At 44.4% G+C, this 24791-nt stretch overlaps 1 protein-coding gene across 1 annotated transcript in view; it reads right to left on the bottom strand.

The window, feature by feature from the left end:
- The window catches only part of LOC126456111 (eukaryotic translation initiation factor 3 subunit A-like), a 160737-nt gene extending 136525 nt beyond the window's left edge, over positions 1-24212 (bottom strand). Inside the window, exon 1 of the mRNA XM_050091865.1 lies at positions 24140-24212. Within this exon, the coding sequence (XP_049947822.1) occupies positions 24140-24212 (73 nt within the window). The remainder of the gene's footprint in view (positions 1-24139) is intronic.
- Between the last annotated feature and the right edge of the window lie 579 nt (positions 24213-24791).

Genomic DNA, 24791 nt, shown 5'->3' with positions numbered 1-24791 from the left:
ACTAGAAGCGCCATCTCGTCATCTTCAACCGGATTTAATGTGATGGCGTCTTTCCATCCCAATGGCGGGAGAGGAACATTCTTCAGGTGCCCAAACCCGGTAAAAAACCCGTTCGATGTAGATGGTTATGGGCCCATCAGCCTCACTGTTTGTAAGCTGCTGGAATGTATAGTGTGTTGGTGGTTGGGTTGGGTCCAGAAGACATGTAGCCAACTGGCTCCGCCACGGGCGCTCTACCGCTGATAATAACACTGTCCCTCGAGTCTGCCATCCTAACAGCCTTTTCCAGACGCAAACACGTGGTAGCCGTCTTTTTGGTTTACGAAAAGCATATGACACGACCTGGAGACATCATACCCTTGCCACATTATATGGGTAGGGTCTCCAAGGATCGGTCCCGATTTTTATCCACGATTTCCTGCTGCTCCATACTTTCCGTGTGCAAACTGGTGCCTCCCATAGTTTCTCTCCCCCCCCCCCCCCCCCCCCCCCATACCCAGGAGAATGGGGTCCAGCAGGGCTCCATGTTGAGTGTATCTCTATTTTTAGTGGTCATTAACGGTTTAGCAGCAGCTGTCGGGCCATCCGTTTCACCCTCTCTGTATGCAGACGACTTTAGCATTTCGTACTGCTCCACCAGTATTAGTGTTACTGAGCAGCGCCTACAGGGTGCCACCCACAAGGCGCAGTCATGGCCTCTCCTCCACAGCTTCCAGTTTTCAGCAGCGAAGTCTTGTGTCATGTACTTCTGTCGGAGTCGTACTATGAATCCGGAACCAGAACTTTATCTCATTGACGAACCACTCACTGTAGTCGAGACATATCGATTCTTAGGTCTTGTTTTCGACACCCGATTGACTTGGCTTCCTCACCTTCATCAGCTTAAGCGGAACTGCTGGCGGCACGTAAATGCCCTCCATTGCCTGAGCAACACCAACTGGGGTGCAGATCGTTCTTCTGCAGCTCTACAAAGCCCTTGGTCAATCCTGCCTTGATCATGGGAGTCTGGTTTATGGTTCGGCGGCGCACTCAGCGTTGCTTGTACTCGACCCATTGCAGTATTTAGGCTTTCGTCTAGTGACGGGAGCTTTTAGAACTAGGACAGTCCCTCCATTGCAGATCCGACTGCTCGCCAGTTACGTTGCATACATTTGTAGTTCTACCGAGCATCCGAATTAGTCTCCCTTCTCCACCCACGGCAGTTCATCTGCTGCATCGGTGGCCCAGGTCAGAACTAACCATTGCAGTTTGCATGTGATACCTTCTATCTGAAATGGAAACCTTCCCTTTATCACCTACCATACAGGTCCGTCTGCATACGCCTCCATGGTGTACACTTAGCCTGCATATTCGTCAGGACCTTTTGCATGACCCTAAGGACTTAGTTACTCCTGCCACTCTCCGCTGTCACTTCCTCTCGATTTTTGACGTGTTCCCGGGCTCTGAAGTGATTTACACCGACGGCTCAATGGCTAATGGTCATGTTGGCTTCGCCTGCGTCCACAGAGGTAATTTTGAACAGCATTCCTTGTCCAATGGCTGCAGTGCATTCACTGCAGAGCTGGTGGCCACCTCTCGCGCACTTCAGTAATCCTTTCATGCCCTGGGGAATCCTTTCTTCTGTGTAATGACTACTTGAGCAGCCCAAAAGCTATCGACCAGTGCTACCCTCGCCTTCCTTTGGTAGCGTCCATCCAGGAGTCCATCTACGCCCTGGATCGGTCACGTCATTCAGTGGTGGTCGTGTGGACCCCAAGACATGCCGGCATCCCAGACAACGATCTGCCGACAGGGTAGCCACACAGGCTACGCAGAAACTGCTTCTGGAGGTGGGCATCTCTGAACCTGACCTGCGTTCTGACTTAGGCCGTAGGGTTTCTCAGCTGTGGGAGATGGAATGGCATAATACTACACACAACAAACTGCATGTCGTTCAGGAGACTAAGAATGTGTGGAAGTCTTCCATGCGGGCCTCTCACAGGGAATCCGTTGTCCTCTGCCTGCTCTGCATTGGCCACCCTTGGGCGACTCACGGTTACCTCCTGCGCCGTGAACACCTGCCTGAGTGTTGGTGTGGCGCCCAGTTGACAGTGCCCATATTCTGGTGCACTGTCCCACTTTGTCTGCCCAACGACAAAGGCTTCACTTACCAGACTATTTGCTCCTAATTTTATCTGACACCACCTCATCGGCTGATTTAGTTTCATGTTTTATTCGTGATGTGTTCTATCATTTGATCTAAGTTCATGTCCTTTGTCCCTCTGTTCTCCATCTGGGGCTTCTAGGGTGGAGGTTTTAATGTGTTGCAGAATGGCTGGTTTCTCCTTTTTTATTCCCATGGTCAGCCAGCCATGGTCGTCTGCTTTGTTTTCTCTTCATTTCGTTTTTTGAGTTTCTGTAGTTTTCTTGTCCCCTTTTGTCCATTTGTTTGTTGCCCTTAATCGTTCTTGTAATTTTTTCCTTTCATTCCGTTTGGAGTTGTCAGACGAGTTTTACTCTCACACTCGTGTCATTGTTTTATTCGGAACAAAGGACTGATGACCTTGCAGTTAGGTACGTTTTCCCCCTCTCTTAATCCAACCAACCGTATCTCACCAGCTGTATTTGCAAGGACAGATAACGTATGATTCCTGCCCAGCTGGTATGGTGGCTAGTCTTGCAGTTTACTAACCACTGCACAGTGTGGATTTCGAGCGCGCTCTTCTGGAGCTGACAATCTCGTCACTTCATCCACCAACGTCATGAATGCTTTCCTGCAGATAACCCAGATTCGGCTGCGTTCTTAGATTTGAAGGAGACCTATGACACATGCTGTAGAACTTTTATCTTCCAGAATCTCTACATGTGGGGCTTCTGTGCCTTTGTCCGTTTCCTTAAGAACTCTTTAAAGAACAGTTTTCAAGGTGCATGTTTGTTCTGCCTTGGACGCCTTTATCCAGGAAAACGGCGTGCCTCAGGGTTCAGTCCTAACCGTCGTCCTCTTCGCTATCGCCTTCAACCCTATTAATGGCCTCCCTTCCACTGGGCATCTCCAGCTCCCTTTTTGTTGATTATTTTTCCACATACTGCAGCTCTCCACGGACCTGTCGCATTGACCGGCGTCTTCAGCGATGTCTCGATCGTTTTTTGTCATGGAACATAGCAAATGGCTTTAGTTTTTCCACTGACAAAACAGTTCGTATGAATTTCTGGCGGCGCAATTGCTCCCTTCCACCCTCTTTGTATCTTGGGCCTGTTGCCCTCCATTCGTTCAAATTGCGATATCCTGGGGCTCACGTTCGATGGCAAACCCTGTTGGTCGTCCTACATGTCCCATATGTCCTACATGTCTTACCTGGCAGCCCACTGTATGAAGTCCCTCGATGGTACTTTCTGGGGTGCAGATCGCATCACCCTCCTCCAGTTTGTACTGGTCCCTTGTCCATTCGAAACTAGACTATGTATGCTTTGTTTATGCCTCTGCAGGTCCTTCCCTCTCACGCCATCTCAATACTATCCACCACTGTGGCATCTACACAAGCCCAGTTGAGTCTGTATTCCGAAGTTTCTGAACTAACACAGTCCTACACCTAAGCAGGTATGCGTGACGTTTGTTTGCCATGTGTGGCCACCCATCTTTTGCATCCTCCTTCGAGGACTCGGAGATCCAACATGGGGTGCGTCCCACTCCCCTGTCACCACCTGGAGTTCGTATTCGGCTCTTGATCTGCTACTGGCAACTTCACCACCTTGGCTTCGTGCAGAGGCTCGTGTTCACCTTGGCCTTCATTCTCTTCCTACTCCAGCCTCTCTCCACCGCCTTCAATTTCATTACTTTCGCATGGAATTTGGCTATAGTATGTTTGTCTACACGATGACTCTAACCATGATGTCTGGTGTGCCTCCGACATAGGTGCAGACTTTTTTCGGTATGGGCTTCTGGAACACTGCTGACACAGCAGAGCTCTTTGCCCTGTCAGGCAATGTATTACATCCAGCGACACAGTCTTTTGAATTGCGTCTTCTGCTTACTCCCTCAGCGCCCTTTTTAAAGCATGTGTATGCTGTACACTGTCTGTCCCTTTGTGCAACGAGTCCTGGAGAGCTGTCACGTGCTCACGCTTGGAGCCACTGTGATGTTTGTGGGTTCCTGGTCACATTGGTCTGACAGGAAACGCAGACGCTGACGCTTCTGCCAAGGCTTCAGTCCTCGTACCTCAGCCCACTAGTTCCTATATTCCCTCCAATGATATGTGTCAGGTGGCGTCCCTTTGGCATCGCCATGGTCCTCCATTCATGGGAATGAGGGCCCCCCAGCGGCTTGGGGGGACCTCCTCTCAGCCCTCCCGCTGGGAGGAGGTCACTTCAACTTGGTTTCGTATTGGGCACTGCCTTTTTAGCCATTGCCATTTAAGTGGTGCTTCCCCGCCTCTTTTGCACATTCTGGCCAACTTTTGACTGTCCGCCATTTCCTGACGGAATTTTTTTAACCGCTTACGTTCCCTTTTGTTTACGGTCTGCGTTATCAGCCGTTTAGGAGACGATTCGCGGGCTGTCGACCATGTTTTACTATTCATCCGTCGTAGAAATATGGTGAAAGACATTTACATTTTAGTTCTGGACCTCCGTTTCTCTATGGCGTATTTTACAGATAATTCTCCACGTCCCTGCTTCAGCTGTCTCCTCTTTCATTGGGATCATCTCTTTATCTTCGGGTTTTGACATGGGCGCGTATGACCCTAGTTATTTTTGCGCCCTAAAACAAAAACCGGACTAAGGCAGATCCTCTCCTTCACTAGTGGCAGGCACGCCTTTCGTTAGTGAATCCTGCAGAGGCGGTGTGGATAAAATGTCTCACCCTGGCAAACTTCGGAATAAGGCCATTGTTCTGACACTACAGTAAGAAAAAAAGGAACTTAGCAATCTCTCTCGTTTATTGCGTAGCCTGTCCAACCTTTGGATTCGTAATGCTATCCCCATCCCCAAAGAGGTATCTGATGTGATTTTTCAAGTTTTTCTGGCGTACTCAATGTTCTATGCACATGCATTCCCTCACCAATTTTTGTGTCAAGCCTACGCCGGGAACTTGCAGCCTCCATAGGGCGAACACTCACCTGAAGATGGCTGGACGATTGCCAGCCAAAATATTGTGTTAAGAAGTTAACGTGTTGTTGTTGTTGTTGTGGTCTTCAGTCCTGAGACTGGTTTGATGCAGCTCTCCATGCTACTCTATCCTGTGCAAGCTTCATCTCCCAGTACTTACTGCAACCTACATCCTTCTGAATCTGTTTAGTGTATTCATCTCTTGGTCTCCCCCTAAGATTTTTACCCTCCGCGCTGCCCTCCAATGCTAAATTTGTGATTCCTTCATACCTCAAAACATGTCCTACCAACCGATCCCTTCTTCTAGTCAAGTTGTGCCACAAACTTCTCTTCTCCCCAATCCTATTCAATACCTCCTCAATACCTCCTCATTAGTTACATGATACACCCACCTTATCTTCAGCATTCTTCTGTAGCACCACATTTCGAAAGCTTCTATTCTCTTCTGGTCCAAACTAGTTATCGTCCATGTTTCACTTCCATACATGGCTACACTCCATACAAATACTTTCAGAAACGACTTCCTGACACTTAAATCTATACTCGACGTTAACAAATTTCTCTTCAGAAACGATTTCCTTGCCATTGCCAGTCTACATTTTATATCCTCTCTACTTCGACCATCATCAGTTATTTTACTCCCTAAATAGCAAAACTCCTTTACTGCTTTAAGTGTCTCATTTCCTAATCTAATTCCCTCAGGATCACCTGATTTAATTTGACTACATTCCATTATCCTCGTTTTGCTTTTGTTGATCTTATATCCTCCTTTCAAGACACTGTCCATTCCGTTCAACAGCTCTTCCAAGTCCTTTGCTGTCTCTGACAGAATTACAATGTCATCGGCGAACCTCAAAGTTTTTACTTCTTCTCCATGAATTTTAATACCTACTCCGAATTTTTATTTTCTTTCCTTTACTGCTTGCTCTCCGGCAGAAATCCCGAAACCTCATCAAACACAGCTACGACACTCCTCAGCTACAATACACGATTGTTCCTATGTCTACCTTCTTGTAGCTGACACCTTCTGTGTAGTTTAGAGAACCTCGAACTTACAAAGAAACCGCCTATTGGCCCCAATACAGCCTTTACCGCTACCCGTGTAGCTGCTTCCTGTGTGTAGTTGACCCCTGGTCTACTGAGCAGTACCTGGACACCCTTAATCCTAAGGCGCAAGTCGGGGAATGTACAAACGCAAAATAGACTGAACCTCTGATTCATTCCTTTCACATGCTCTGTACCAGTCGGTTCTGTGACCGATGCTACAGATGGTGAGCTTCTTTCGTCTCGGGAACAAGACAGGAAGTCCTCACCATTTCACCTAGATGCCCGAAACTTAAGCGATGTCTTCAGATCCAAAGCGAAAACCTCCATTAGTACCGAAGAGAACCACCACCTGCAGATGCCTGCTCCCTATGGTCTTGATGTCATCTGGAACCAGCACACAGTGCACACGAGATTCTTCCCGTCTTTAGTAGTCACATACCTACATAGCTCCATTACCCACCTAACGTTGGAGCAACCAACTACTGGTAATTCCATGCATTGTGAACGCAAAGACCTTGAAGCTGATAGGCTTGGAAGAGGCTGAGCAACTGCATCCAGCTCAGGGACTTAATCAGCCACAAATAGCACTCTAAATTTGTTTTTGCTCGTAAAATGAGTTGGGAGGACCTCCTATTGGCCCACAGAAAGTCTTTCACAGCCTGACAGACATTCGAAAGACCTCCAGCTCGACCAAGAGTGAAGAGTGCTCCTCGGTGTAAGTACTACATGCGGCGACCAAAGTAGTGAAGCGATCGACAAATACTTTGGACATTTTGGATGTATCTCAGATCCCCACGTCTGGTCACCTACAGCTTCAAACTGGGGGTTGAAGACCTTTCCTTTGAGATCCTTCTAGTGGGGCAACAATCTCTGGATTGAAGGGCGGATGCATAAACTTTTCACGCTTCATCTTGGCCATTAGACCGTCAATGTAGAGAGGTGTGGACGCGTGTTATCGTGGAGCTGACTCACTCTCCGTGAGCAGACCATGATTTCAGTACGCTACTGTCTCGTGGTAAACAGTACTGGTAATGGTTCTTCAACGCTCGAAGAACTGTCTTGGTTCCTCAGACGTTGAAAAGATGGCCGTTATTTTCCTGCTGAGAACTGAGCTTCGAATTTTTTAGTGAGGTGGTAACTGATGTTTCCATAACATGCTATCCCATTTCTCTACAAAATTAACCCAAAGCGGAATACGCAAATTTTAACTAGTTCGGTTATTGAGTTTCGTATCTTTTCGTTTGTAATTCTCCTCTGTTACCCAATGTGAAGTCGTCTATGTATGAAAGCCAAAATTGCAAAGCAATACGTCTCAGAATAGTTTTAGGTATTCGCTTTAAGACGACCGGTGCAGGTCTTCGTTGGTCGGACAGCAGAATATGGTACCAATTCTACCAAAAATTGGCATTATTGCAAGTGAGTAGACATATCTACCACTCACGGGACTGAAAGAATTGCACCACATATATGAATCGTAGTTGCAGAATATCTAGCCTCAAAATGCATCACATGGCCCTTATTACTTAAGAGGCATCCACGACCTTTCTTTGTTTGTACTCTATTCCCAGGTGTCCGACATAAAGCCGTTGCGGGAACCACAGTACTGTTTGTAGATTTAAGATTTCTTCAAACTATTTATCAGAGCTATGGCGTAGAATCGGCCCAGCTTTTTCGGGTATGGTGCCCTAGTCGTATGCAAGTGAAAGTGATCTTGTCTCATCAGAACCATGGTAAGATATGGGCATGTGTTTCAAATTAGTAGCGATTGAGGCCTGATGCTGCTCTCAAGAAGGTTCATTCCGAACATCCAGGCAAATTTTTCTCTGTATCCGTTGGCCACCACCACTTCAACGAATAAACATGACACGCACTTGAAAGTGAGCATGTCAACATTAAACCAGGATTGTCACGTGATTTCGGGACTTCGCTGTGCCTGTGTGCTTTCTGCAGCGTTTGAAGTTTATAATACAAAGAGTTTTTGTTGTTTCATCGTTTGTTGATAGTGTAATAGCGATGGTGAATTACGTTGTTGCTACGGATGCAAAGAAAAATATGTGAAAGGAGGGATAGTTAACTTTTCATGGGTACATTCCATATAGCTCTAATTATAGTTTTCATTTTAGTAAGAGACACTGTATACGTCTAAAAATTGTGAGACGCATTATAATTGACTTAATTCTTTAGACCTATTTTTCTACGATTTTATGAATATATAATGTTACGGCTCGTACAAAAGCTTACAAACAATAGCTTCCTCTCTTAAATTTGCTAGTGGAACAGGAAAGGGAAAGGTTAGTTGTATCAGTAAATACTATCCTCCATGCATTTATAAGTGACTTGTCAATTATGTACATAGATTACTCCGTCTACTATTTATTTAATGAACTGGGAGCAAGTGCTTAAAATGCGTTAAACTAATACCTCAAAGTGCCACCAGTAAGAAAAATTGTGCTTTAGGTCGCAAAAACGAGAAAATAAATACGCAGAAATACAAGGACGAACTAGCAGGGATATAATCGCTAATGTGTGGTAAATTAGGTGTTTTTCGGACACTTGCGAGAGTACTGACGTACTGTCAAGTCGTTTTGCAGGACTATCACTGCAAAAATGTACTTCAGGCTCTGTAATACTATAAAGTTCGGTATCATACCAAAAACTACCAAAAATCGAGTGCATCTGAACTATGACACCTATCGCAAAGAAGCTGAATGTAATTATCACTTGCCCTTAAAAGTTACGTAGCTGATTTATTCCCAGTATCAAATGGATACTGTTAAAATGTCTGCGCAACATATACAAATAATCCACGACGCGTACGAAAAGAATCAGTCTGCACTAGGGATGTAGTGACATTCTAAATATACAGGGCGCTATACGAACACACACACACGACGTCCCGAGATCACGTGACCAGGCCGGCAATGTATGTTAACACAAAATCTGTTCTGCGCATGAGTGTGCTCACTCCAGAGATATTTACTCTATGAAGTGAGAGGGCGATAACAGACGCAGACGTTCTTCTGCGCGACGGCCTTCGCTTGACAGTAAATAGCGGTCGGATTTGTCGTTGGCAGTGGCGTCGAACACGCTGCGATGTCATGTTAAGACGCTTTCCTTTGACATGAGACAGAAACAAAAAGCATTTAAGTACACAATTCAATCTGCGCAATTAAAAAAATACGAATAATAATGGTCGTGCAGGTTTGATCAGTAGTTACCTGTAACTGAGTGGAAGAATTGGTGAAACTGCTTTTGATTTGGTTACGAATATGGCTACGAAGTCTTCTGCGACTCATTTCTTGAATAAAATTCTCTCGGTGTACATGCCGCGTCTTTTCAAGATAAAACTCAAAGATTTCGACCACTACCTCCATGGTCGTAGTCAGGGCTAAAACTGTCGTAAACTAGTGAGGCTCCCACTTCTATGTGCAAAGGACGGCTTCTGATTGGCTGGAATACGTCATAGCAACAGTGACATGGCGTGTAGTGAAGTGTTGCCCTCTACTTCCATAGGCGTAGCTTTTGATTTCACACTAAAAGTACATGTGCAACTCCTTAAATATATTTACTGCCATAATTAGCATTGGAAAATTTAGTAAATTTCTAGGGAAGGAATGTAAAGCATATACCAAAACGTCGTATATGAAGTTAAAAACATTTATTTTACAGTTGTGACTTAAACGTGCTGGAGTGATCGTAACACTAAGAAGCAGTGATTTTCTCGTAATTTTACACGCAAACGCAACATGTTTACAGTTACCTGATTGTCTAACTATTTATGTAGCAAATCACACTTAAACATGCATAAAAGGTACTCTCTCATCTCACAATTCTACAGCAAATCACGTGTAGTGCATAATACCGCCAAATAGTGGGGAGGGTAGGTCGTGATGCAGAGTGGAGTGTATTTTGTGGCATTTCTCTAGAGATAAGTTTCGCACGAGGAGAGCAGTTTTCAAGTTTCTTGATCAATTCCTTTACCTGAACATAAACATAGATGTCGCAGCTTCCTTGTGGAGTGCATTTGGGGTGAAATGCTGTAATACACGGCGAAGCCAGTCCATCTTGAAAAATCTCGTCGTAAAATTGTGGATTTGTCCTCCCCACCAGTCATTACCAAGAAAAGTTGTCAGTTGAAACTTCAGAGCTGAGAGGCCGTGGTCGATGTATAAAATTTCCACTTAACGTTCCGTCTCCATCTGCGGAAGACATCTTCTGAGGTCGTCCGGCTACTACCACTGAGGCTATTTTACCTTTGTTATTTTATAACTTCACATAAAACAGGTAGGCTGGCAGCAGCATTCTACGTCGCGCTTCAGCCTTAGAGGAGACAATGATAAAAGATAGAAAGAATACTCAGAAATGACAGAATGGTGGGTAAAAAACAGTAGACATGAAATACAAAACATGGAGCCGTTCACACTCGACGAGAAATCACACTAAAAGCTGTTGACCCGACGCACAAATAGCGATGATTGCGATTACACAGGGGAACGATGGAGTGTGGTGGTGATGACTGAACACAAAACGCGACGGCGCGCGCGCGCACACACACACACACACACACACACACACACACACACACACACACACACACACGACACACTGATGGCGATGATCTCCAGCGCATGAATGTCCACGTAACGTGTGGGAGTCCGGGGACCTGCCAAGATGGGAAGACTGGTGAGGGGGAGGGAGAGGGGAGAGCAAAGATGCCAATGGCAGTGGAGAGGGGAGGAGTAGAGGGATGGGGGCAGAGGAAGCTTGGGGGAGGAGTGGGGAGAAAGGGAGGAGGAAGGGAAGGGGGAGAGAAGGGAGAGAGGGTGCCCAAAGGAAACACACAGGAAGAGGGAGGGAGGCTCAAAGTTGGTAGGATGGGTAGATGGAGGGGAGGAGGGCATCATCAGGGAGGGAGAGCTGGCGGAAGCCACCTTGGGAGTGGGGAGTGGGGAGTGGGGAGTGGGGAGTGGGGAGTGGGGAGTGGGGAGTGGGGAGTGGGGAGTGGGGAGTGGGGAGTGGGGAGTGGGGAGTGGGGAGTGGGGAGTGGGGAGTGGGGAGTGGGGAGTGGGGAGTGGGGAGTGGGGAGTGGGGAGTGGGGAGTGGGGAGTGGGGAGTGGGGAGTGGGGAGTGGGGAGTGGGGAGTGGGGAGTGGGGAGTGGGGAGTGGGGAGGATCCGTATTTGTTCGAGAAAAAGTAAGTGGGGGAAGGGAATTCGGTCGTACAGGATCTGTGTGGGGGAGGGGACTGAGGCTCCACGTACTCCCGTATTTATAGAGGGCACCACCATCCGTCACGTGATGCTGACGTTATGCCTATCTTCGGAAGGAGTCATCATTGTCTATTAAGGGGACACAGTCGCGAGGGAACTCCCGTAAGGAATCAATGCTAAAATGAGCAAACGTCAGGTACACTTCCTGAAGTAACTAATGAAGATACAGACCTGAAACTTTCAGTGTACAGCTGAAACATCATTCTCAAATCACATAAAAATGGTTAATGTATTTTATATATTTCATGAGTAATTATTTTTTTGTTCTATAAGACAAAAAATTAAAACTTTTCTAAACACCTTGGAGCTTGTAAAACTGTTCTTTTTATCACTAGTCTATTTTTTTGTCTAATCAGCGTTGTATTAACAAGAGATACTGTAAGTCTGATATCTGTAGCAGTCATAGTTTTTGAGGAAAATGTACCAGAAGGTAATAAAATGTAGTTTTGAGAAAAATAGTATTAAAGTTTTACATGCAAGAAAGTAATGTACAATCACTCACTCACTCACTCTTAAAACATTTCAGGGCTATACTGTGGCTCAGCTTCTTGGTATTTCTTTTTTTCTTTGATCTTCTGGCTATCCTGGCCTCCTTGGTAGCATTTCCTGCAGAAATATCAGCATAACGGATATGGTCCATTTCAATATTTTCTGCCCTCTGTTCAAAATTAGTGGTTTCGCGGTTCATTTTTACATATTTATTTCCACGAAACTTAGGCTTATATCCAAACTTCCGTATTATACCCATTGTGTTATAACGTTTCACAAAATCATTGCATTTGTGTCACCAAAACCTAAACAACTAGGATGAAGAAACTGACAAACGATAGTCGACAATGCAGACAGGCTGACCAACATCAGAATAAAATTCTCTCTTGCAACCCAAATAGAGTATTTATATCCGTGGAACATGATTGTTGTACTACAGTCAATGCTGACTACTGCGCAAGACACAGCAAAACTGGACGTCGCGCTAGTTACCATGCTTCACGAACATATTAACAACTCCGAATCTAATAATCAGATTTGTATGAAACAAACGGCATTTTGTAGAAAAATAATTGGAGCATAGATTAAGATTTTAAAAAAACTCGATTTTTGAGCCTGTTCGCGACTGTGTCCCCTTAAGGGTAATAGATTGTCATTGTGCCGGCGCAACGTCGACATCCATGTTTTGTCTAACTTCAAAACTTCCTCTGTCCTATTAAAATTTTTGCGGTGTTAGTGAATCCCCCTTACTTCTCTACACATGTGCGCATTGTAATTAGTCGTTCGTGCTAGAGCGCTTGTCTCATTAAGTTTAATTTCGTGGTTCCCATCTCGAAAAACATGTTAAACTACGGCCGATTTTTCGATGTGTCCTGATCGACAGTGTCTTTTATGTTCGGCTAAGCGGGTGTTTACACTTTTCGTTCTTCCAGTATATACTTGTCCACAGCTGCATGGAATTTTGTATCCCCCAGGTGTTGCTAGGTGTCGGGCGTCTTCTGCAGTTCTTAAATATTCCTTAATCTTCTTGGTGGGTCTGAAGATCGTTTCGATCCCATACTTGCCCATAACTTTCCCAATACGGTCCGTGACTTTATTAATGAACGGTAGGAAAACTTTTCCAGTAAGCGACCGTTGTTGCTCTGGACTTCTGGCTTCTTTTCTGCTTTGATGGAGGGCTCGATCAATTTCCTTGTTGGTATATCTGTTTTCATGAAGACTGACCGTAAGTGATTTAGTTCATCTTGTAAGTATGCCGGTTCGCAGATTTTGTTGGCTCTGTCCACCAAGGATTTAATGACCTCTTTTTTTTTCTAGGAATGTGGTTTGATTCCTTGTTCTTTCTATATACCTTGTGGCCCAGTGTCCCATCCACCCGTTTAATTACCGACACATCCAGGAAATTTAGTTGACCGTTGCTCTTCTCCATCGTAAACTGTATCTTCGGGTTAATACTGTTCAGATGCACCAAGAAGACATCCAGCTCTTCTTCACCATGAGTCCACACTACAAATATCAACATAGCGGTACCATTTAGCTGGCAGTCTGCAGCGCTCGCTGTTTTTCGAGATGGGAACCACGAAATTAAATTTAATGAGACAAGCGTTCTAGCACGAACAACTAATTATCATGTGGGCATGTATAGAGAAGTAATAGAGATTCACGAACACAAGAAGAATTATAATAGAAAAGAGGAAGTTTCAAAGTTAAGCAAAACATGGATGTCGAAGTTGAGCCAGCAGAATGACAATCGATTACTCTTAATAGAGAATGATGCCTTCCAAAGATAGGCGTAACGTCGGCATCACGTGACGTATGGTGGTGCCCTCTATGCGCTCTATAAATGAGTACCTGGAGCCTCAGTGGCAGTAGCCCGACCACCTCAGATGATGTCCCGCAGATGGAGACGAAACGTTAGGAGGAAATTTTATACATCACCCACGGCCTCTCAGCCCGGAAATTTCAACGGAGGACAACACCGGCCGTGAGAGCCTACATTGTATGACAAGGAAAGTTTGTTCTCAAAGTAGTGCTTCGTTACGTTAAATAAAAATATTTAATAAAATTGTCGGGGTTGTTACGCTGTGGTCGAATGGATTTCACAATGAAACTCCCACTGGTGAGTCATTCTTCCAGGGATCGTAGTAGCGAACCAGTGTGAATTGATCGCTTGAAGCAGCTTCGATCCAATTTCCGCCATTCATTAAAAATGTCTTGCACAGATAAGAACGAAACGTTAGGTTTCAATGTTGAAATTGCTTCTACTACAGCCTAACAGCCCAGAAAACTTTATTCATTGTGAGTTTCCCAGTTCTGAAATTTTCGATTTTAAAACTTCATCACATCAATCAAACATTTTCTAAAGGGCTCTTTTCAGTTTCCCGGATTTTGAAGTAAAGTCATTACTATGTTTATGACACTCCACTGTTCTTTGAATTCTAGGTCCAAAAGAACCAATACTCTTTCGCTGACATACGTAAACTGTCAGCAGTAATACTGCACTGTATACGTGTGGTTATTGCGTTCGTATCTTCTTCCACTGGAACTGCTCTTGCTCCTCCATGATCCACGGTTCCGTTAAAAACCGATTGGTACTGTCGACCTTGGAATAAGATGAGAAATAAAATGTTTCTGGCGTATTTAGATTGACGTCGATGAAGTGAGATTTCTCGACTTACTTGCTTCATCGGACGGTTTAATTATAATCCTTTCTTGGAAATTTATTTGCAGTCTTACTCTTTCCCTTCGTGCATTATATGAAAATTTTAATAATTACAATATATTGATCATTATTTAGGTTTATTTGCAGTGAAGTAACGCAAAACAATACAAAAACAAAAGTTTCTGCAGAAGAAATTGATCCCACGGATTCCAAATTAGCACTACGCTAAATTTCCTCTCCTCAGACTTCTGTTTGGAAAAATAAACTAAGATAAATGGCTCGTATCTCACCCGACCTCAGGCCAAAATTTTTTCTGAGCTCATTTTGGACATCTGGACCTCTCTTTTGTAGTTACTTACTGGCCATGCATTTCATGTACCATAAATTTCGTTGTTCACGCTGCTGCTAGCATAATTTTGGTTGCAGCCTGAAACAGCTCTCACATGTATCAGAAATTCGACTACTCTCCGTATCTAATGAACTCCACCTAGTTCCTATTCCTCAACGTATTATCATGCCTGTCGAAACTCCTCGGCTCTTAAAAGGTGCTACAGCAGTGAGTACAAAAGTCAGATGCCATCGGTGTCATTTCGAGCTAAGTGTTATGGCCCTTCAAAGCATTACTGATAGTAAACGTGTAACAAATGCCACATGAGCGTCAAGAAAAATACAATAATCCTCTATGTATGTTCCCTCTCTCATTATCGACAGATGCCCATCCATAGCTACTGAAACCTCATCACAGAATGCCTTACTTCAAAATTGCAAGTTACTGCATGACTAAGCGCTGCACTAGGCTTGAAGATACTGGTGACGGGAAGCTCTGAACCTGAGGGCCTGCACATTCTTAAATACATCATCATCATTATTTAAGACTGATTATGCCTTTCAGAATTGTCTGGAGCATAGTCCCCTTTATAAAATTCCTCCATGATCCCCTATTCCGTGCTAACATTGGTGCCTCTCCTGATGTTAAGCCTATTACTTCAAAACCATTCTTAACCGAATCCAGGTACCTTCTCCTTGGTCTGCCCCGACTACTCCTACCCTCTACTGCTGAACCCATGAGTCTCTTGGGTAACCTTGCTTCTCCCATGCATGTAACATGACCCCACCATCTAAGCCTGTTCGCCCTGACTGCTACATCTATAGAGTTCATTCCCAGTTTTTCTTTGATTTCCTCATTGTGGACACCCTCCTGCCATTGTTCCCATCTACTAGTACCTGCAATCATCCCAGCTACTTTCATATCCGTTACCTCAACCTTATTGATAAGGTACCCTGAATCCACCCACCTTTCGCTCCCATACAACAAAGTTGGTCGAAAGATTGAACGGTGCACAGATAACTGTCTTGGTACTGACTTCCTTCTTGCAGAAGAGTAGATCGTAGCTGAGCACTCACTGCATTAGCTTTGCTACACCCCGCTTCCAGTTCTTTCACTATGTTCCCATCCTGTGAGAATATGCATCCTAAGTACTTGAAACTGTGCACCTGTTCAAACTTCGTTCCTCCTATTTGGCACTCAATCCGTTTATGTCTTTCCCACTGACATTACTTTCGTTTTGGAGATGCTAATCTTCACACCATAGTCCTTACATTTCTGATTTAGCTCTGAAATATTACTTTGCAAACTTCCAATCGAATCTGCCATCACAACTAAGTCATCCGCTTATGCAAGACTGCTTATTTTGTGTTCACATCTCACCCAGCCAGTCTATTGCTTTCAACATATGATCCATATATAATATGAACAACAGTGGAGACAGGTTGCAGCCTTGTCTTACCCCTGAAACTACTCTGAACCATGAACTAAATTTACCGTCACCTCTAACTGCTGCCTAACTATCCATGTAAAGACCTTTAATTGCTTGCAAAAGTTTGCCTCCTATTCCATAATCTCATAGAACAGACAATAACATCCTCCTAGGAACCCGGTCATATGCCTTTTCTTGATCTATAAAGCATAGATACAATTCCCTGTTCCATTCACTTCTCCATTATTTGCCGTAAGCTAAAGATCTGGTCCTGACAACCTCTAAGAGGCCTAAACCCACACTGATTTTCATCCAATTGGTCCTCAACTAATACTCGCACTTTCCTTTCAACAATACCTGAGAAGACTTTACCCACAACGCTGATTAGAGATACCTCTGTAGTTGTTACAATCTTTTCTGTTTCCATGTTTAAAGATTGGTGTTATTACTGCTTTTGTCCAGTCTGATGGAACCTGTCCCGACTCCCAGGCCATTTCAATTATCCTGTGTAGCCATTTAAGACCTGACATTCCACTGTATTTGAGTTCTTACTTAATTTCATCCACCCCAGCTGCTTTATTGCACTGCAATCTATTGACCATTTTCACCACTTCCTCAAATGTGATCCTATTTCCATCCTCATTCCTATCCCATTCTTAATTACTACAATGCTCAAAAAATGATCACTTTCTCTAAACACAGTAGTTGTGCTCTAATCGGACGCATAAGTTTGAAATTTAGCTCAAGTGCCTACATCCTTTATCTGTAGAGGTGCAAAAGCTTGGCAACCCGCGACGTCAATCATGGGGTAGGCGACGCTGCAAACAAAGGTCTCGACACATGAAGGAAAACGGCCACAGCTCGGAAGTTCATGTGAGCTATAAGATGGGTTAGTCACACTGGTACAAAACTTTACCAGAATTTTGCCGAATGCCACCGTGGATAAGTCAAAAGGAGTAAAATGTCGGTAGTAGGGGGAGGGTGGGTGACGACCTTCAAATTCATGACAAGGATGACAGATGATGATCAAAGACACCCTGAAGCTGTCATCATCCTCCACTTTGCAGTAACCTGTAGTATACAAAGCTAAGAAATGTTCCGGTGCCTTCAATGAGCTGTAGATTCGGACATTTTTCTTCAGTTTGTTGCCCTCGCTCGTAGATCCACAAACGCAATGTGACGTTTTTAATCAGAAGACCACAGGAGAGGATAAACAACGTTTGACAGGTTAAACATGACGCAGCATCGTCCACCATCCTGTAGTTGAACCAGTGACGCACTGTAAGTGTGCTGGTTAACTGCTGCATGATCCCTGGAGTTCAGTGCTTCACCATTGGCCGCGGTCTGGCTTTTCTCCACTCGGGATTTGAAACCATCTGAAAATTGGTGCAGCAAGGCTAAAACTTAGCGACGTTGTTCCTTGGTCAAACCAGATCCTACAGCCAGTTCAGTAAGAGATCGATGCTCCGCATTGTCGGTAGTGCTAGTGGAGTACAATCATTAGTCGATGCACTGAGTGCATCCTGGACTGATTGGACTCCTATGCACATACCTTTAGGGGTGAGTTGTGACTCTTCCTGACAGTAAGCCAAAGTTCTCCTTGACTAAGACTTGATTGTGTGTGCGCGCCTAGATGACAAATATAATCCTTCCCTTAACACATTTCTCATGCTCTGAAAGTTCTTTTCCATTCGAACATTCTAAAGAGGGTACTTGAAGTGAAAGGCACCGTAGGTGGCTGACTAGTGTGATGAGGATAACACGTGGAAAAGGTGTGAATTATATGAAAATGTTACTGGTCACAATCAGGCTACTTTATTGAAGTACCATGCAGCACGGTTAGCCCTGTACTTAGCCACTTTCGTAATTTTTCCTTTAAGAATGGTCAGTTTCCTGAAAGATTACTCAGTAGTAGAGCCGCTCAATACAAAGGGAGAGAGGGATAATGTAGAAAATGATAGACCTATATCCATGCCATCAGTGTTTTCTAATGTTATTGAAAGACTGTGTGTGTGTGTGTGTGTGTGTGTGTGTGTGTGTGTGTGTGTGTGTGTGTGTGTGTGTGTGTGTGTAACGATAATCGATAATTTTACTTCACATAATTTGCTATCATCTGTATAGTTCAGTTTTAGAAGTGGTTTAACAACTGAAAATGCTACATTCTCCTTTCCTTTGAGCTACTGGATGGATTAAACAAAAGATTTCGAACGCTAGGCATATTTCTCTATTTCACTAAGGTGTTTGTGTTGATCACAAGATATTGCTCCAGAAGTTGGACCGAGCGAGGTGGCGCAGTGGTTAGCACATTGGACTTGCATTCAGGAGGACGACGGTTCAATCCCGCGCCCGGCCATCCTGATTTAGGTTTTCCGTGATTTCCCTAAGTCGCTCCAGGCAAATGCCAGTATGGTTCCTTTGAAAGGGCACGGCCGACTTCCTTCCCTAATCCGATGAGACCGATGACCTCACTGTTTGGTCTCTTCCTCCAAACAACCCCAACCCAACCCAGAAGTTGGACAATTACGGAATACGGGGAGTATCTCACAATTGGTTCACCTCTTACTTTAACAACAGCAAATGGTCATTATTGAGTCTTGAGAATAGCTGGATGTGGGATCTAAGTGTGGCACACCCAAATGGTATCAATGCTGGGGCGACTCCAGTTCCTTATTAAACGAAAGATATGCCCTCTAGCATTATACGTAATTCTAAAATATTTGTCTGCCGATGACACTAGCTTCGTAGTAAAGTGTTGGGTGCAACATACGCTTTATTTCAAATAGTGCAGTTCATGACATAAGTTCATGGCTTGTAGAAAAAATTTAACGCTAGAGCACACTGTTTTTACAGTTTATAAAAGACAATTCAACAAATCCTGGAGTTCTAATTTTACAGAATGGGCATATGAAATCAGTGAAATCCACACCTCTGCAGCTGCTTACAGGCCTTGATGAATATCAACAGGGACAGTTGAAAATGCGTGCCCCGACCAGGACTCGAACCCGGGATCTGTTTACATGGCACACTATCCGACTGAGCCATCGCGGATGCAGAAGATAGTGTTACTGCAGGGACTTAGCTCTGGCACGCTCCTCGTGAGACCCACATTTCCAACTTCTGGACGCGGGCACTACAAATGTAGTGTGTGGACAATAAGTTGGAAGTAAGGGTCTCACGGGGAGCGTGCCAGAGAAAAGACCCTGCAGCCGTACTATCCTGTATCCTCGATGGCTCAGTGGATAGTGTCTGCCATGTAAGCAGGAGGTCCCGGCTTAGTCCTGGTCGGGGCACACTCTTTCAACTGTCCCGGTTGATATTCATCAACGCCTGTAAGGAGCGACAAAGGTCTGGATTTCACTGTAATGTCACTCTTAGAGCTGCAAGATTACCAGTGGTGTCTGTTCTGACACCATATTCACACGAATGGGCACATGGTTAGTGAAGTTACAGTTCAAATTTCTAGGTGTTCAGATAGTAAACAGTTGTAAACGTTCATTAACTAGTTCAAAGATTTAATGCTGCCATTTTTACTATTATAACGGTACCTAAAGTCAGTTAGACACTGAAACTAGTCTACTTTCCTTAGTTTTATTCTCTTAACATTTATGGTATTGGATTGTGGGATAACACTTCACATTCTGAAAGTATTATTTGGCTCAGAAACGTGTGGTTTGCACAATAAGTGGTAAAAAGTTCGCGAACATCTTGTCGACTCGTGTTCATTAGTCTGGGTATTCTGACATTGGCCTCGCAATGTGTGTGTTCTTTACTGTCGTTTATAAGATACAATATCAGCTGATTCCCAAAAATTAGCAGCTTCCGCTCAGTTAATATTAGGCAGAAATCCAATTTTCATTTGGATTGCATTTCCTTGATTTCTGTGCAGAAAGGTGTGCAGTATAGTGCTGCACCCATTTTCAATAAGTTACCACGAGAATTCAAAAATGTTAGCAGTAATCCACACACTTTCAAATCGAAACTGAAGTTTCCTCATGGGTCACTCCTATTCTGTCGAGGAATTCCTCGAAAGATTGAGCTGATTTGTTACATTGTTGATTGCATTTACATAAACTTACGGCTTTTTTCGGTTCATAAACATTTTATGTTATTACTTTCAGGTTGTAATTTAGTGTACTGACGCGTTCCATGACCTTAGATATTTTTTTCTCGATGTGGTCTTACGGAACTAGACGTGCACAACAAATAGCTTCACATTACGGCAAAGGGAAACGGCTACGGCATGTTGGGAAGCCACATTGTCCAGGATGCAGCGACAGACTCCTGCCACATGCTGGCTATAAAGGCGCGCAGTTGACTCGAGCGAATGGGACTTGCTTGATCGTTGACATCGTCCGTCGTATTTCGAGGAATACTAGTCTTTTTCTCCAGTTGCGTACAACATACTCAGGGCGTCCACAGTGAAAGCGCCGGAGTACATTAAGCTTTGTCCTCCAAATTTCATTCTGCAGAGAGGAGTATCTGTATTGGTAGGATGCTGGCCGCAGCATGTCGAAATTCGCAGTGTCTACTCTTCAAAGCAAGTTCAACTGGTGGTAACGATCTATAGACCTCAATGTTCCCTATTAACTCCTGGCGGATGGTGCTCAAAATTTCTGGACGCGATAAACCAGTTAGCCTTCTATCTTATTTGGCGTATGAAAAATCACACTGACGTCACTCACACCTGTTAACAAGCTGAGAGGTAGTCACGAATATAAATGTGATCCATAAAGTGCAGAATAAATTTCTTATTTCCATCTGCGATCGCAAAATGGTTTTCCTTAGACCATCGGTTTCGGTTGTCTAACAGACAAAAACCAAAAGCTGAATTGGATTCAAACTTAGATTATTCAACACATGCTACCAGTTTAGACTCCAAAACGCGTCATCCTCAGGCCCCAAGCGTTATGTGCCATTCACAACCGAAATGACAAAGACAAGTCTTCAAATAGAAACAGGTATTAAGCTTGTACGCCACCAATTACAATGAACGAAGTCGTATATACAGCGTGCCAAAAGCAGCTGGATTACTTATCGTCGTAGCAGCAACAAGCAAGAATGGTCCTTGTTGTGGCCTCCTTCGTCAGAATAGCCTGATACGTTTCTTCTAGTCTTAGTCCGGAATTTTGTCGGCTTTTGTCATGCACGAATTCACAATGTGGCGAATACACATTTTAGGATCTTCATTTCACGAATAAAATATACCCTCTCCGGGATAGGGTGAATCCAGAACCAATCTCTCACAACCAGTTGTAACACAGTATAACTAGTATTAACCTGCAATTTAGTAGTAACATACATAAATATCAAACTCAACAATTAGAAAGTTATAAGTCACAGTTCAAATATTTAAAGTTCACAGAAGTTGATACAAGGTTCAGTCCATCGGTCCGAATGATGCCTAAACTTGGTGCTACTTGAATGGCACACAAGACGCAGTTCAGAATTAGAAGTGCAGGTGCTGTTGGCTGGAACCGCTTCAATATTCAACACAGAAGTATGACACTCGTTAAGCTCGACCTTCGCCCTCTTCAGACACCGCGATTGACAGCAGACTTTCCAAATCTTCGAACACGCGGTGACTGCTAATAACTTATGACAATACGGAAAACATTATTCCTCGGTGTCGTTGGGCGCTTTCTCAAAATGGTCTACCGCTAAGTGGACTTCATGCTGATCGTCACGAAATGATTCTTTCACCTAGGTCTGGAATTCTTTAGCGCTATCAAGTTCCTCCTAGTTCTCGAGCAACTGCTAGGTAGTGCTGTCAGAGTAAAACTACACATTTGCCAAATCATCCAACTTGTTGCACTTAACGTCTCGTTAGATTTCTTTCAGCCATTTCGTTGGCTCCTGAATATACGAACATAGGGAATGACCTATTGATTGTTTTCTGTCTAATAACCTTGTAGGCGACGGCTTTTATGTTGCGTGATAGGGGCCACAGTGTTGCGGGGTAGTCGACGAAGCTTAACTCTTAGCACTGAAAGCACGTTTATTACGGACACAACCGTGCACAAACTGCCAGCTGGAGAGTGGGTGGTGTTCTTATAAACATGAAGTATTTGAGAATGTGCACGAGTCTCGGTACTATACATTGGCCTCTGGAGATGTCATTTCTTGTCTATAATATTAGCTTATTCCTAACAAGGGAACCTCCCCATCGCACTCCCCTCAAATTTAGTTATAAGTTGGCGCAGTGGATAGGCCTTGAAAAACTGAACGCAGATCAATCGAGAAAACAGGAAGTTGTGGAACTATGAAAAAAAATAAGCAAAATATACAAACTGAGTAGTACATCCACAAGATAGACATCAAGGAAAGTGTGTGCTCAGGAGCGCCGTGGTCCCGTGGCTAGCGTGAGCAGCTGCGGAACGAGCGGTCCTTGGTTCAAGTCTTCACTCGAGCGAAAATTTTACTGTCTTTATTTTCACAAAGTCATGATCTGTTCTTTCGTTCATTGCGTCTCTGTTCACTGGGAAGTTTAGTGTCTGTGTTTTGCGACCGCACCGCAGAACCGTGCGATTATTATAGAAGTCGCGAGCTATATTCGCTGGATTCATATTGCCCACGGAATACACCTCACATATTTAATGCACTCTCGTCCAAAGTAGCGAACAGTCAACTGCCAGCCAGGGAGCCTCGTTAGCAGGAATACTGTCTCTTCTGTGCGTTGTAGTCGAGTGACGTGTGTTTCGATGTTTGTTTAGGTGTAGCGCCCCATACTACGGCGCAGTTACCTCGCATTGCACGGACGGATTATAGTTTGAAAATAAAAATTTAAACTTTTCACACTCGAGAAGACTTGAACCAAGGACCTCTCGTTCCGTAGTTGCTCACGCTAACCACGGGACCACGGTGCGCCTGAGCTCACGATGTCTTCGATGTTGCCTGTCTTTCGCATGGACTACTCAGTTTGTATATTTTGCTTATTTTCTTCAGTTCCACACAACTTCTTCCTGTTTTCTCGATTGATCTGTGTTCAGTTTTTCAAGGCCTATCCACTGTGCCAACTTATAACTAAATCTGAGGGGGATGCGGTGGGGAGGTTCCCTTGTAAGAATAAGCAGCTTTCACTCAGTTAATACTCACCAGGAATCAGACATGCATTTGGATCGTACTTCCTTAACTCTTGTGCAGAAAAGTGTGGAGTATACTGTTGCATCCATGTGCAATAAGCTACCACTCGAATTCAAAAATTTTAGCTGTAATCCACGCGTTTTCAAATCGAAACTGAAAGTTTCCTCGTGGTCACTCCTATTCTGCCGAAGAGTTCCTTGAAAAATTGTTGTATTGTTGATTGCGTTTACTAAACTTATGCACTAACTTCTTTCGGGTTCGTGAACGTTTATTTTCATCTGTTTTTACTTTCCTGTTGCAATTTCATGCACTGACACGTTCCATGATCTTGGAGATTTTCTCAGTTTCATCCAACCTAACTTGACAAGTAAATAAAAATAATTGCAAACATGAATTTGGAGAACTCTTTAGGAGCCACGAATTCTAACAAAGTGGGGTCTGGAAGCCCGCCAGCCGTGACGCTAATCACTGCTCCATATTACATGCACTACAGGTCGTGGCAGTGTGTCGCACGTGACACGAAAGTGGATCCTCTCCAGAACTAAAAGTTCTTCGTCTTGGACTGAGCGAGGTGGCGCGTAGTATGACACTGGACCCGCAATCGGGAGCACGACAGTTCAAACGCTCGTCCGGCCATTTAGACTTTCCGTGATATCCCTAAATCGATTCAGGCATGGTTCCTTCGCAAGAGCATGGTCGACTTCATTCTCCAGCCCTAATGCGATGGCATCCTAAATCAACTAATCTACCTACCTTTGGCTTGGGCGGTGGTCAGACTGTTCTGACATTTTTCAATCAAGCCCACGATCTTCGCAATATTGTCCATATAGGAGTAACAGTGTAAAAGTAAGATGTACATTGCGTGTCTGACAGCAGTTCTGGTATCCTGGCCCGACGAGTTCGAAAGTCGGCCAAAAAGTATGCATGTAGACGACAGCCGCTGGGCAACGCTCCTAATATTTGCGGGCGCTGACCGCTGGCCTCTCATCAGGCGCCAGCCAATAGGCGCCTGCGGATACGCTGAAGCTCTTAACGCACGCGTCCGGACCTCAGTCGTGTTCTGAATGCGCTCTTGTATGTTCATTATATACGCAGCTTTGATTCTTAATATTGCTAGTTAAGGTTCCTGATTTAGATTCCTCTCCGGATTTGTCGTTCTGTCTTGTTCGTCCGTCTCTGTTCTGTTCCGCGGTTTTCGGCGACTCACCGTCAACGCCCTCGGCCAGCGTGTTCTGGCTGCGCCGCAGTTGCAGTTACTGTAAGTTACTTCAAATATCACTCACGCATGGCGTAAGCAAACATGACATGTGGCAGGATCAGGTGTTACGGAAACCGCTGATGTAACGTCACCGTCTGTAGAAACAAATCAAACGTCAAGGTGCTAATGTATATGCGGCCACCCAAC

The sequence above is a fragment of the Schistocerca serialis genome, chromosome 2 (genome assembly GCF_023864345.2).
Source record: "Schistocerca serialis cubense isolate TAMUIC-IGC-003099 chromosome 2, iqSchSeri2.2, whole genome shotgun sequence".
Taxonomy (NCBI): Eukaryota; Metazoa; Arthropoda; class Insecta; order Orthoptera; family Acrididae; genus Schistocerca; species Schistocerca serialis.
This window is presented reverse-complemented; position numbering and strand designations above follow the sequence as displayed.